The sequence below is a fragment of the Amblyraja radiata genome, chromosome 8 (genome assembly GCF_010909765.2).
Source record: "Amblyraja radiata isolate CabotCenter1 chromosome 8, sAmbRad1.1.pri, whole genome shotgun sequence".
In the NCBI taxonomy this organism is placed as follows: Eukaryota; Metazoa; Chordata; class Chondrichthyes; order Rajiformes; family Rajidae; genus Amblyraja; species Amblyraja radiata.
This window is the reverse complement of record NC_045963.1, coordinates 80,809,943-80,825,383: the sequence shown is the minus strand read 5'-3', so window position 1 is coordinate 80,825,383 and position 15,441 is coordinate 80,809,943. Positions and strand designations below refer to the sequence as shown.

Sequence of the window (15,441 nt, the reverse complement as noted above, 5' to 3'; positions counted from 1 at the left end):
TGCTGAAACAAGATGTTGAGGCAAAGACCCCATTGTACTTACTTCCCCCTTGCTTTTGCGACTTGTTAATTAGGTCGTTACATGTAGTGCCACTGGCCCTCCATCCCTACATTCATGCCTATTCCACTCATTGGTCCTAGAGGGGAGATAAACAAAATCCAAGAAGAGGCCAGAAAAATGAGCAAAAGTCAAAAAACAGGGAAAGAAAGAAAAAAGAAAAAAAAAAAAAAAAGTTTTTTAATAGTAACCCTTCCTTTTCTCTCTTTTAACAGCAGGATGCCAGGGTCAAGTGGGGTTATGGCCCCCATGGAGTGGAGTGGAGAGGAAGGTCTCTCCATTCTCCACCGTTAGGTGCACAGAAGACAGGCGAGGCAAGGCAAGGCAGGGCAAGTGGAGGTGGAGCAGATGAAGGGGGGTTAGTTCCCTGGTGAGGGCCCTCTGAGCGTGTAAGGTGGTGATGGGACGCTGCTGAGCAGGGAAAGGAAGACACACAAACTCCGAGGAGGAAGGGGGGGGAGGGGAGAAATCAAAACCGATCGAGTTGCTTACCGGGTGGCCTGATCCCCATATGTTGCGGGCTGTCCATCACGAAACCTCCCATCGGCTGGCCCTCGGGGTTGTAAGGGGCACCTTGACTCACTGTGGGGAAAGAACAAGTCTACACGTCACCCTCTGCCCACTCCACTGGAATGGAATGGAATACCATATTCACCAGTCAATGAAAGTAAGCATGCAGGTACAGCAGGCAGTGAAGAAAGCCAATGGCCTTCGTAACTAGAGGAGTTGAGTATAGGAGTAAAGAGGTCCTTCTGCAGTTGTACAGAGCCCTAGTGAGACCACACCTGGAGTATTGTGTGCAGTTTTGGTCCCCTAATTTGTGGAAGGACATTCTTGCTATTGAGGGAGTGCAGCGTAGGTTTACATTGTTAATTCCCTTATCATGTATCTGTACACTGTGGACGGCTCGATTGTAATCATGTATTGTCTTTCCGCTGACTGGTTAGCATGCGACAAAAAAGCTTTTCACTGTACCTCGGTATATGTGACAATAAACTAAACTGAACTAAACAAAATCTATTGGACATAAGGTGCTGGAATAAGTGAGTGGGTCAGATAGCACCTCTGGAGAACATGGAAAGGTGACGTTTCGGGATGGAACCCTACTTCAGACTAGACCCGAAAAGCCACCCATCCATGTTCTCCACAGATGCTGCCTGACCCGCTGAGTTCATCCAGCACTCTGTGAAACGTCACCTATCCATGTTCTCCACAGGTGCTGTCTGACCCGCTGAGTTACTCCAGCACTCTGTGAAACGTCACCTATCCACGTTCTCCACAGATGCTGCCTGACCCGCTGAGTTACTCCAGCACTCTGTGAAACGTCACCTATCCATGTTCTCCACAGATGCTGCCTGACCCACTGAGTTACTCCAGCACTCTGTGAAACGTCACCTATCCATGTTCTCCACAGATGCTGCCTGACCCGCTGAGTTACTCCAGCACTCGGTAATCCTAGGGCTGTATCTTTTCATATATCAACCAGCATCTGCAGTTCCTTGTTTCTACACACTATTGTCTCGGCAGAAACCATAATATGAAGCACATGCACAGAGTCTCAATTCTCTAGCTTTAGTTTAGTTTAGTTTAGTTTAGTTTAGTTTAGAGATACAGCACAGAAACAGGCCCTCAGTCCACTGAGCCCGCACCGACCAGCGATCCCCGAACACTAACACTATCCTACACACACACTAGGGACAATTTACATTTACACCAAGCCAATTAACCTGCAAACCTGCACGTCTTTGGAGTGTGGGAGGAAACCGAAGATCCCGGAGAAAACCCACGCAGGTCACGGGGAGAACGTGCAAACTCCGTGCAGACAGCACCCGGAGTCGGTATCGAACAAGGGACTGTGAGGCAGCAACTCTACCACTGGGCCACCGTGGCTTGGCAGCTTATATGCCTCAAATATCACACACGCCTGTCACAAAAAAACTGACCTGACTGATACAAACATTACTTTCAGTAATGGGGTAAACATTATCCTGATTATAGTAATCGCTACTTTATTTGGACACGTAATATTTATTAGCGGACATTTCAGTGGATATTTTTAAGGCAGAGATAGATAGATTCTTGATCAGTACGGGTGTCAGGGGTTATGGGGAGAAGGCAGGAGAATGGGGTTAGGAGGGAGAGATAGATCAGCCATGATTGAATGGCGGAGTCGACTTGATGGGCCGAATGGCCTGATTCCGCTTATATTCCTTATGACATGAAAAAGGGTAGCTCATTGGTTTATCTTTGGTCATTAAAGCAGCCCTCAAATTACCCAGATGCGCACGGAACAAAAATGATAACCAATTAAGTTTGCTCTGAAGTTAACACGGCCCCGTTCCCGCCTTTCCCCCCTAATTCCCTGACTCCGCTATCTTCAAGAGCCCCATCTAGCTCTGTCTTGAAAGTATCCAGAGAAGGTTTTGTACAATACACTTTCTATGTTCTCGTGGGCAGCACGGCAGTGCAGTGGGTAGAGTCGCTGCCTTACAGCGCTTGCAGCACCGGAGACCCGGGTTCGATCCCGACTACGGGTGCTGTCTGTACGGAGTTTGCACGTTCTCCCCGTGACCTGCCTGAGTTTTCTCCGGGTGCTCCGGTTACCTCCCACACTCCAAAGACGTGCAGGTTTGTAGGTTAATTGGCTTGGTGTAAATGTAAATTGTCCCTAATGTGTGTAGGATAGTGTTAGTGTGCGGGGATCGCTGGTCGGCACGGACTCGATGGGCCGAAGGGCCTGTTTCCGCGCTGTATCTCTAAACTAAACTAAACCAAATTCGCCATTAGAGGATGCTGGAACATCAATTGTTAGACAAAATGCGGGAACTCAGAAAACCTGACTCCTGCTCCCCAGCCAACAATGGACCATTGTGGGCTCCACTTTTCCTTGATCTTTGCCTCATTTTTGCATATTTTTAATTCATTTGTTCTATATCTCTCTCTACATCACCGTCTAGATCTCTCGTCTCCCTGTCCCCTGAGTCTCAGTCTGAAGAAGTGTCTCGACCCGAAACGTCACCTATTCCTTCTCTCCAGAGATGCCGCCTGTCCCGCTGAGTTACTCCAGCATTTTGTGCCTGTCTTCGGTTTAAACCAATTCCTTCCTAAACAGAATGCTACTTCTGCCCTGGGAGTTTCCTTCTTTTAGTGTAGTTTAGAGATACAGCGCCGAAACAGGCCATTCGGCCCATCAAATCCATGCCGCCAGCGATCCCCGCACACTTACACTACCCTACGGACAATTTAACATTTACACCAAGCCAATTAACCTACAAACCTGTAGGTCTTTGGAGTGTGGGAGGAAACCAGAGCACCCGGAGAAAACCCACGCAGGTCTAATCTATTCTGCCTGACCACCGATCACCTAGTTCTGTGTTCCTCCACCTCCTCATCCACTCCCTACACACTAGCATAGACACAACGTGTTTAGTTTAGTTTTGTTTAGTTTATGTTTAGAGATACAGCGCGGAAACAGGCCATTCGGCCCACCAGGCCCGCACCGACCAGCAATCCCCGCACACACACTATCACTATTTTACACGCACTAGGGGACAACATACATTTTTATACCAAGCCAAGTAACCTACAAACCTGCACGTCTTTGGAGTGCGGGAGGACCTTGGAGAAAACCCGCGCAGGTCACGGGGAGAACGTGCAAACTCCGTAGAGACAGCACCCGTAGTCAGGATGGAACCCGGGTCTCTGGCGCTGTGAGGCAGCAACTCTACCGCTGCGCCACCGTGCCTTTGAAGTGTATTAATTATGAGAGGAATCCTACGATTATATATACAGAGCTAAGTGGAGATATATCACTTTTTATGTCATGTGTAAGCAACAGTGGTTCTAGATATGAATTATCAGTGTGCCGCAAATTAAACCGATGTGCTAAATATTTAAAAAAATGAACTGCAATGCTCCGAGTTTGACTTCCAAGGATCAGAATGCCCTTTGAATGAATTATGAAGTGTTAAATGACTTAATTATGTCACATCGTGAACTCCATAAACATTAAAATAGAGAACTAGGCATATTAGATTAATCCCTCGACAAGATGAAAAGAAACATAACAGGATTCAGTTTACATATACACTCCCCAAATCATGCTGCACAGGGGACTGGGAGGTCAGTCTAGTTTATTGTCACGTGTACCGAGGTACAGTGAAAGGCTTTTGTTGTGTGCTATCCAGCCACCCCTCTCTCTCCGTCCCTCCCCCACCCAAATCGTGCCGGCTTCAAGGTCGTTGTCTGTACTCATTCTCACCCTAACACACGGCTAATACACGTGTAAGAAAGAACCGCAGATGCTGGTTACAATCAAAGATAGACACAGAGTGCTGGAGTAACTCAGCGGGTCAGGCAGCATCTGTGGAGAACATGGATAGGTGACGTTTCACAGAGTGCTGGAGTAACTCAGCGGGTCAGGCAGCATCTGTGGAGAACATGGATAGGTGACGTTTTGGGTCGGGGACCTTCTTCAGACTGACTGCAGGGAATGAAAGCTGCCAGAAGGACAAGGATTGTTGGAGACGGGAGAACGACGTTCCTTTGGGAAGGAGATGAGGAGGAATTTCTTTGGCCACAGGGTGGTGAATCTGTTGAACTCATTGCCACTGAAGGCTGTGGAGGCCAGGTCATTGGGTATTTTTAAGGCTGAGGTAGATAAGTTCTTGATTGGGAAGAGCATCCTTGGTTACGGGGAGAAGGCAGGAGAATGGGGTTGAGAGGGAAAATAGATCAGCCATAATTGAATGGCGGAGTAGACTCGATGGGCCGAATGGCTCCGATGTCGAATGGTATTGTGGTTTTAAGAGTTGTCACTGGCAGGGGAGGTCTCTTTACGTTCGGAAAAATGGCCGAAGGTGGAGGCGACGGAAGAAGAGCTCGTCTTCATTGTGGGCCGAGGATTCGTTGAGGTGGGGTCCAAGAGAAGAGGAGTGTTGGAGATAGGAGAAGGGGCAATCACAAACGGAGGAGGAGGAGGAGTGTTATAACCATATATAACCATATAACAATTACAGCACGGAAACAGGCCATCTCGGCCCTTCTAGTCCGTGCCGAACACTTACTCTCCCCTAGTCCCATCTACCTGCACTCAGACCATAACCCTCCATTCCTTTCCCGTCCATATGCCTATCCAATTTATTTTTAAATGATAAAATCGAACCTGCCTCCTCCACCACTTCCACCGGAAGCTCATTCCACACAGCTACCACTCTCTGAGTAAAGAAGTTCCCCCTCATGTTACCCCTAAACTTCTGTCCCTTAATTCTCAAATCATGTCCCCTTGTTTGAATCTTCCCTACTCTCAGTGGGAAAAGCTTATCCACGTCAACTCAGTCTATCCCTCTCATCATTTTAAAGACCTCTATCAAGTCCCCCCTTAACCTTCTGCGCTCCAGAGAATAAAGACCTAACTTGTCCAACCTTTCTCTGTAACTTAGTTGCTGAAACCCAGGCAACATTCTAGTAAATCCTCTGTACTCTCTCTATTTTGTTGACATCTCTCCTATAAGATGGGCGTTACCAGGTAAATTAGCCCCTGTAAATTGCCCCCAGTGTGCAGGGAGTGGATGAGAATGTGGGATATGTTAGAACTACTGTGGACGGGTGATCGATGGCCAGCATGGACTCGGTGGGGCCGAAGGGCCTGTTTCCACTCATCTTGTCTAAACCCAGAGCTCTGAAGATGTTGCTAAGACCCAGTTCTGCAGGTAATCCCATGGACTAGCTGGAGTCAGGATGTCCTACAAGAACTCCTATATATCGGCGAGACCATATAACCTTATAACTATATAACAATTACAGCCATCTCGGCCCTTCTAGTCCGGAAGACCAAGCGCAGGCTCGGCGATCGTTACGCTGAACACCTCCGCTCAGTCCGCCTAAACCTACCTGATCTCCCGGTGGCCCAGCACTTTAACTCCCCCTCCCATTCCCACACTGACCTTTCTGTCCTGGGCCTCCTCCATTGTCAGAGTGAGGCCCAGCGCAAATTGGAGGAACAGCAGCAGCTCATATTTCCTTTGTGTAGTTTACACCCCAGCGGTACACCCCAACATTGACTTCTCTAACTTCAGATAGCCCTTGCTTTCCCTCTCTCTCCATCCACTCCCCCTTCCCAGTTTTCCTACCAGTCTGATTGTCCTCATTTATATTTTACCTCTCTTTGCTTTGTTGTCACCTTCTCCCAGCTATCAATGATCTAGTCTTCATTTTTCCTTGATCGCCATCCCCTTTGTCTAATTTTCACCCCTTACACTTCCTTGTCTCGTATCTTCCTCTCCCTCTGTGATACAGTCCGAAGAAGGGTCGAGACCCGAAACGTCACGCACTGCTTCTCCCCAGAGGTGCTGCCCTGTCCCGCTGAGTTACTCCAGCATTTTGTGTAGTTCCTCGAGCCAACTCTGCTCACCAAACATTGCTAGCGCTTGGCTCAGGAAACTTGCAAACGCTGAAAGTAAATAAATAATCTTTAAAAAGGGCAGTCGGTGCATGGAGTGCATATTTGTTCAGCAAGAAATTGGATTGGAAAAACAGCCAAGGGGCTTCCATTAACCAGAAGCTAAATGGAACACCCACATAAAGGTTGTAGCTACAAGGCACATCAGAGACTAGGTACATCGCACTGCACCTGACTCACCTACTCATGCCCCATTGAGTGATCGCCCTGTGGGGCACAACCTTGTCCATGCCAACCAAGTTGGCACATTCTGCTTTAATCCCATCCACCAGCATTTGGCCCATGTCCCTCGAAACCCTTCCAGCCCATGGACCTGTCCAAGTGTCTTTAACAATTCATAATGTGTCGTCTGTCTGTGGAATTCTCTGCCTCAGAGGCCAGTTCTCTGGATGCTTTCAAGAGAGAGCTAGATAGGGCTCTTAAAGATAGTGGAGTCAGGGGATATGGGGAGAAGGCAGGAACGGAGTACTGATTGGGGATGATCAGCCATGATCACATTGAATGGCGGTGCTGACTCGAAGGGCCGAATGGCCTCCTCCTGCACATATTGTCTATGTTTCTATGTTTCAATGGAGCCAGAGGCAGCAGTTCTACTGAGTCTCGGTGACCTGGTGATGACATATTCTGTTATACATTCACCGCGGGGCTTCAATGTGATGGATTTACCCCCTCGATGTCAAGGTGAGTGATCAGGGAATCTCCCACACACAAATAATTTTTGTACAATTTTTCAATACAATTTACTAAAAAAAAACCATGTTTTTTGGTGCTTCTAGTTTTCTTTTTTTCAAAAACAACGTCTCAAGCGGATTTAAGCTTTCTCCGCGTTTCGTTGGAGCCGCCCTGAGGGATTGGCGGAACCTTGAGATTATATTAAACTCTTAGCTATTTGGCCTGGAACATGGCTTCAAGGGAATGTCAAATATAACATGCATCATAAAAATAAAATGAAATGGCGGAGGGCCAAGGTAAATAATAAAGGCTGTCCCTTTGTTAAAATGTATCCTTGTATTAAATAACAATGAAACAAATACGTTCGGGCTCAGCCCTCTTTCTGAAACCTTCTCCTCACAGGATTACCAGGTATTTATCAACAGGCTTGACTCTTGCCCAGGTCTAACACTTCCCCCTTGGGTCATCTTCAACTTGTGTTAATCTTACAGGAAACCGACAATGGAGAGACCATTGCGGAGTCACAGAGTGATACAGTGTGGAAACAGGCCCTTCAGCCCAACTCGCCCACACCGGCCAACATGCCCTATCTAGACTAGTCATAGAGTGATACAGTGTGGAAACAGGCCCTTCAGCCCAACTCGCCCACACCGACCAACATGTCCTTTGCCTCGAAGGTAGACAGAAACGCTGGAGAAACTCAGCGGGTGCAGCAGCATCTATGGAGCGAAGGAAATAGGCAACGTTTCTCGGGCCGAAACCCTTCCTGTCCCTTGCTGCCTGCGTTTGGCCCATATCCCTCCAAACCTGACCTATCCATGTACCTGTCTAACTGTTTCTTAAAAGTTCCAACCTCAACTACCTCCTCTGGCAGCTGCCATGTTTATGAATAGTCTTGACCCTTGTCCAGTTGTTAACTCTTTCACCCTTAGGGTGATCTTCAAGTTGTGTTATTTTTTACACAAACCTGTCTCTGGGGGAGACCATTCAGAATGATTATCCCATGAATGTAGAAGAATGGTTTCACATCCATGTTCACTTTCCTCCTTTACCAGTTTTTGAAACTTCTTTTCTTACTCCTACAATGTAGGATAGTTTACTGGATTAACAATTTCCAAATCATTTATTATCTTACCTCCAAGAGATTACCCACAGACATTGCCGTGCCTGCCCACACTCACAGTGTACCAGCGTCAAAGTCATCTTGTTCAGTCTCATTGTCTGTAACTGGTTTTCACCTAAACCACAACTAACAATGGCCAGTTTCCTTTATCATCGATACTTTTTTGTATATCTTTCATTAATTTGTTCTATATCTCTCCACATCACTGTCTGTATCTCTCAGTTCCCTTTCCCCTGACTCTCAGTCTGAAGAAGGGTATTAACTGTTTCCCCTCCTCCCATTCGGGAGGCACTACAGGTCTCTCCGTTGCCGGACCAGCAGGTTCAGGAACAGCTTCATCCCTGCGGCTGTTACACTACTTAACTCTGCACCTTGGTGATTGCCATTATCACTCTGACAGCAGCATTAAAATTAAAGTGTGCTTTGCACCCAACTTAAAACCAGCTCCTAACGAGACTTGCGTTTTGACCGAAGGCAGACTCAAAAAACTCTGGAGCAATTCAGGCAGCATCTCCGGAGAGAAGGAATAGGTGACGTTTCAGGTCGGGACTTGAAGGGGCCTGTCCTACTTAACCATATAACCATATAACAATTACAGCACGGAAACAGGCCATCTCGACCCTTCTAGTCCCTGCCGAACACGTATTCTCCCCTAGTCCCATCTACCTGCGCTCAGACCATAACCCTCCATTCCTTTCCCGTCCATATAACTATCCAATTTATTTTTAAATGATAAAATCGAACCTGCCTCCACCACCTTCACTGGAAGCTCATTCCACACAGCCACCACTCTCTGAGTAAAGAAGTTCCCCCTCTTGTTACCCCTAAACTTCTGTCCCTTAATTCTCGTCATGTCCCCTTGTTTGAATCTTCCCTACTCTCAGTGGGAAAAGCTTATCCACGTCAACTCTGTCTATCCCTCTCATCATTTTAAAGACCTCTATCAAGTCCCCCCTTAACCTTCTGCGCTCCAGAGAATAAAGACCTAACTTGTTCAACCTTTCTCTGTAACTTAGTTGCTGAAACCCAGGCAACATTCTAGTAAATCTCCTCTGTACTCTCTCTATTTTGTTGACATCCTTCCTATAATTAGGCGACCAAAATTGTACAACATACTCCAGAATTGGCCTCACCAATGCCTTGTACAATTTTAACATTACATCCCAACTTCTATACTCAATGCTCTGATTTATAAAGGCCAGCACACCAAAAGCTTTCTTTACCACCCTATCTACATGAGATTCCACTTTCAGGGAACTGTGCACAGTTATTCCCAGATCCCTCTGTTCAACTGCATTCTTCAATTCCCTACCATTTACCATGTACGTCCTATTTTGATTTATCCTGCCAAGATGTAGCACCTCACACTTATCAGCATTAAACTCCATCTGCCATCTTTCAGTCCACTCTTCCAACTGGCATAAATCTCTCTGTAGACTTTGAAAATCTACTTCATTATTCACAACCCCACCTATCTTAGTATCATCTGCATACTTACTAATCCAATTTACCACACCATCATCCAGATCATTGATGTACATGACAAACAACAGTGGACCCAACACAGATCCCTGTGGCACCCCACTAGTCACTGGCCTCCAACCTGACAAACAACCATCCACCATTACTCTCTGGCATCTCCCATTCAGCCACTGTTGAATCCATCTTGCTACTCCACCATTAATACCCAACCATTGAACCTTCTTAACCAACCTTCCATGAGGAACCTTGTCAAAGGCCTTACTGAAGTCCATATATACAACATCCACTGCTTTACCCTCATCAATTTCCCGAGTAACCTCTTCAAAAAATTCAAGAAGATTAGTCAAACATGACCTTCCAGGCACAAATCCATGTTGACTGTTCCTAATCAGACCCCGTTTATCCAGATGCTTATATATATTATCTCTAAGTATCCTTTCCATTAATTTGCCCACCACTGGCGTCAAATTAACAGGTCTATAATTGCTAGGTTTACTCTTAGACCCCTTTTTAAACAATGGAACAACATGTGCAGTACGCCAATCCTCCGGCACTATTCCCATTTCTAATGACATGTGAAATATTCCTGTCATAGCCCCTGCTATTTCTACACTAACTTCCCTCAATGTCCTAGGAAGTATCCTGTCCGGACCTGGAGACTTATCCACTTTTATATTTTTCAAAAGTGTCAGTACTTCCTCGTCTTTGAATCTTATAGTTTCCATAGCTACTCTACTTGTTTCCCTTACCTCACATAATTCAATACCCTTCTCCTTGGTGAATACCGAAGAAAATAAATTGTTCAATATCTCTCCCATCTCTTTTGGCTCTGCAGATAGCTGTCCACTCTGACTCTCTAATGGACCAATTTTATCCCACGTTATCCTTTTGCTATTAATATAGCTGTAGAAACCCTTTGGATTTACTTTCACCTTACTGCCAAAGCAACCTCATATCTTCTTTTAGCTTTTCTAATTTCTTTCTTAAGATTCTTTTTACATTCTTTATACTCCTCAAGCACCTCATGGACTCCATGCTGCCTATAATTATTGTAGATCTCCCTCTTTTTCCGAACTAAGTGTCCAATTTCCCTTGAAAACCATGGCTCTTTCCAATTTTTACTATTTCCTTTCAACCGAACAGCGACATAAAGATTCTGTACTCTTAAAATTTCACCTTTAAATGTATTCCATTTCTCTTCCACATCTTTCCCATCAAACAAACTGTCCCAATTTACTCCTTTTAAATCCTTTCGCATCTCCTCAAAGTTAGCCTTTAACCCTCATCCTTCTAAACTCCCGTGAGTACAAGCCTAGTGGTTTATGTTTCATTCGCAAGAAGATCGGTCTATTCACTGGACAGATGGTGACTGGCCCGCTGAGCTCCTCCAACACTTGGTGTTTTGCTCAGGATTTGAGCATCTACTGTCTAGTTTAGGTTAGTTTGTCAGTAGTCTGAATTTCCTTGAGGGGATCAATAAAGTATTATTATTTATTATTAGTAGGCCCCCCCTTCGGTCAAGACTGACCATGGGTGATGCATCCTACTTGTTGGCTGCTTGCTACAAACCTCGGCTAGAGCAACGTCACTTGTGGCTAAAGAATTATTTCTTATTATTATTATTATTAAAGTTAGTTTATTAATGCCACGTGCACCGAGGTACAGTGAAAACTGTTTTTGTTGCGTGCTATCCAGTCAGCGGAAAAACAATACACATGATTACAATCGAGCCGTCCACAGAGAACAGATACAGGGGATAAAGGGAATTGTGGTTGTTGCAAGATAAAGTCCAGTAGGGTTGGGAGATTGCAACCTTCACGTGGTCCGCCCTGTTTCGACTAATGCAATCAACTCGACGGAAGATCAAATAGAACAAGTTGTCCAACAACTTTAGGCTGTGCACGCCACACGAAAGAAGAAGTCCAGTAAAGTCTGATTAGAGGTAGATGGAAACAAAATGCTGGAGTAACTCGTTGTTCAAAAAGGAACTGCAGATGCTGGAAGATCGAAGGTACACAAAAATGCTGGAGAAACTCAGCGGGTGCAGTAGCATCTATAGAGCGAAGGAAATAGGCGACGTTTCGGGCCGAAACCCTTCAGACTGATGGGGGGTGGGGGGGAGAAGGAAGGAAAAGGGGAAGAGGAGGAGGAGGAGCCCGAGGGCGGGCAGATGGGAGGGTGGGAGGAGACAGCTGGAGGGTTGAGGAAGGGGAGGAGACAGCAAGGACTAGCAAAATTGGGAGAATTCAATGTTAATGCCATCCGGACGCAAGGTCCCCAGACGGAATATGAGGTGCTGTTCCTCCAATTTCCGCTGTTGCTCACTCTGGCAATGGAGGAGGCCCAGGGCAGAGAGGTCGGATTGGGAATGGGAGGGGGAGTTGAAGTGCTGAGCCACCGGGAGGTCAGGTTGGTTATTGCGGACTGAGCGGAGGTGTTCGGCGAAACGATCGCCCAACCTCCGCATAGTCTCCCCGATGTAAATCAGCTGACATCTAGAGCAGCGGATGCAGTAGATGAGGTTGGAGGAGATACAGGTGAACTGGAGTAACTCAGTGGGACAAGCAGCATCTCTGGAGAGAAGGAATGGGTGATGTTTCGGTTCAGACTGATTAAAGGCTGTTTGAAGGTCTCCAATGTGGTAGAGAGAGCTAGATAGGGCTCTTAAAGATAGCGGAGTCAGGGGATATGGGGAGATGGCAGGAACGGGGGGTACTGATTGGGGATGATCAGCCAGGATCACATCGGTGCTGGCTCGAAGGGCCGAATGGCCTATTCCTGCACCTATTGTAAAAAAAAAGATGGGAGTTCAGAGCCACTGTCTAGCTGGTGAGAGGACAGTTCGGTTGCCTGTAGATTCCTTGTGTCACCATGTGAGTTGGTTTTATTTGGTTACATTTCGGGATAGAGTGCTTGTGATATCTGCTGTCCACTGGTGGTACAGCTGTCTTTTGATGATATCATTAGTTGTTTCGAGGGTTACAATTCCCAGGAATTGTTTCCTGGAAAAAAACGAGTGGCGCGGACGGTCTTGATGACGTGATTTTGGCCACATTTTGTGGCACTTCCTGTTGAAATTCCATAGCATGGGGGGACTGGAACCGGACACTTCCTGTCACGACTCACCCTATTGCTGATGCCATTTCCCCCTCAGGTCTTGTGTCAACGATGACGTCATCAAGAGTTTGGTGCCAATGAATGAGTTTAGTTTAGAGATACAGCGCTGAAAGAGACACTTGGGCCCATCGAGACCACATCCCAACCAGCGATCCCCGCACACTAACGCTACATCACACTATATAACACTATTTATATGAGCAGCACCTCATATTTCACTTGGGCAGTTTACACCCCCGTGGTATGAACATTGACTTCTCCAATTTCAGGTAGTCCTTGCTTTCTCCCTCCTTCCCCTCCCCTTCCCAGCTCCCCCACAGCCCACTGTCTCCACCTCTTCCTTTCTTCTTCCACCCCCCCCTCCTCTCCCCCCCACATCAGTCTCAAGAAGGGTCTCGAACCGAAACGTCACCTATTCCTTCGCTCCATAGATGCTGCCTCACCCGCTGAGTTTCTCCAGCATTTTGTCTATATCCCTTAAAACAATCTTATTTGCAGTTTTGGTCTCCTAATCTGAGGAAGGACATTCTTGCCATAGAGGGAGTACAGAGAAGGTTCACCAGACTGATTCCTGGGATGTCAGGACTTTCATATGAAGAAAGACTGGATAGACTCGGCTTGTACTAGCTAGAATTTAGGAGATTGAGGGGGGATCTTATGGAAACTTACAAAATTCTTAAGGGTTTGGACAGGCTAGATGCAGGAAGATTGTACCCGATGTTGGGGAAGTCCAGAGCAAGGGGTCACAGTTTAAGGATAAGGGGGAAATCTTTTAGGACCGAGATAAGAAAAATATTTTTCACACAGAGAGTGGTGAATCTGTGGAATTCTCTGCCACAGAAGGTAGTTGAGGCCAGCTCATTGGCAATATTTAAGAGGTAGTTAGATGTGGCCCTTGTGGCTAAAGGGATCAGGAGTAGGCCATTCGGCCCTTCGAGCCAGCACCGCCATTCAATGTGATCATGGCTGATCATCCCCAATCAGTACCCCGTTCCTGCCTTCTCCCCATATCCCCTGACTCCGCTATCTTTAAGAGCCCTATCTAACTCTCTCTTGAAAGCATCCAGAAAACCGGTCTCCACTGCCCTCTGAGGCAGAGAATTCCACAGATTCACCACTCTCTGTGAGAAAAAGTGTTTCCTCATCTAAATGCCTTACTCCTTATTCTTAAACTGTGGCCCCTGGTTCTGGACTCCCCCAACATCGGGAACATGTTTCCTGCCTCCAGCGTGTCCAAACCCTTCATAATCTTATATGTTTCGATAAGATCGCCTCTCATCCTAAACTCCAGAGTGTACAAGCCCAGCCGCTCCATTCTCTCCTTCCTAAAGGAACGTCCTTTAATTTTACTTCGGAGTCACGTGAGTGACTACGTGAAGAACCCGCTCAGTGCGCAGGCGCGGCATTACGCCAGCAGTGCAACAGCGGCTGCCACGGGACTTAGGCACTCCCGTTACAGGATGAACCGGACCGTCAGGTGAGTATCCTGAGGTCGGGTTTTCTTTTACAGGTGAGCCTTTTTCTGCTTGTGTTTTTTACAGGCAGAGAAAAAGGCTCTGGAACAAAACTGTCCCCCGTTTTCCCGTTGGGGAGGGGGGCAGCAACAGGCGGTAGGAGCTTTACCCGGTGTTCCGTAATTCCCCGACACCGTGCCGAGGCCAGCCCGCTAGTACCTGAAGCAGCGGGCTGGACGCATAGCCACTCGAGAGGCATCCAGCAGGTGTTCCCGATGTCGGACGGGACGTCTCTCCACCCGCACGGGGGGAGAGAGAGCCGCCTGAGCCGCTGGAGCGGCTCACGGAGCAGGTGCCTGCGAGACGCGCTGCTTGAGGGGCGCTCTCGCTACTACAAGGCACAAAAGCTCCAGAAGAACCTGTCCCCCGCTCGACTCCAGCGGAGGAGCGTTCCATTGCAAGGGGGGCAGCAACAGGCGGTAGGAACAATTACCGGTCGCCCCGCTATCCCCATCACCGCGCCGAGCCCAGTCCCGCTAGTGCCTGAACTGCGGGCTGGATGTCTAGCCAACCGAACAGGCATCCGGCCGGTGGCGTCCGATTCGTCGGACGGGGACATGTCTCCACCTAAATGGAGGAGAGACAGCCGCCTGAGCTGCATCCAACAGCAATTGGAGCAGCTCCAGCGAGATGCGCAGAAAGAGCGCTCTCGCGGAGGGAGGTCAGGCACCCCCTCCACAGTGTTTCATGCACTGCCCTCTGCTCCCTCATTACTGGAGGCTAGCATTGGTGACCAGGGCTGGGCTGGTCTGGAACAGGGGCAGGCAGACGAATTCGGGAGTATGCCAGGGGTGCAGGAACATGAAGAGCTGTTGGGTGTGATGGACCGCTTGTAGCAACCCCACGGGCTGGAGCACCGCTGGAACCAAGAATGGCGGCCAGCATCAACCATTACTGGAAAAGGTGCTTGCTGAGGTGCTGAAACAACACAGCACCAGAAAACGGTGAGGCCCTCAAAGTAAAAAGTGTCAACAGCCAAATCTGGGGGAATGTGGGTCACACATCCAGACCCAAGA

At 47.5% G+C, this 15,441-nt stretch overlaps 1 protein-coding gene across 1 annotated transcript in view; it reads right to left on the bottom strand.

The window, feature by feature from the left end:
- LOC116976540 (homeobox protein Meis1-like) overlaps window positions 1-15,441 on the bottom strand; it is a 143,664-nt gene continuing 128,223 nt past the window's right edge. Inside the window, exons 5-6 of the mRNA XM_033026429.1 lie at window positions 550-639; window positions 1-136 (exon numbers count right to left, since the gene is read on the bottom strand). Of these exons, the coding sequence (XP_032882320.1) occupies window positions 78-136; window positions 550-639 (149 nt within the window). The 3' untranslated portion in view covers window positions 1-77. The remainder of the gene's footprint in view (window positions 137-549; window positions 640-15,441) is intronic.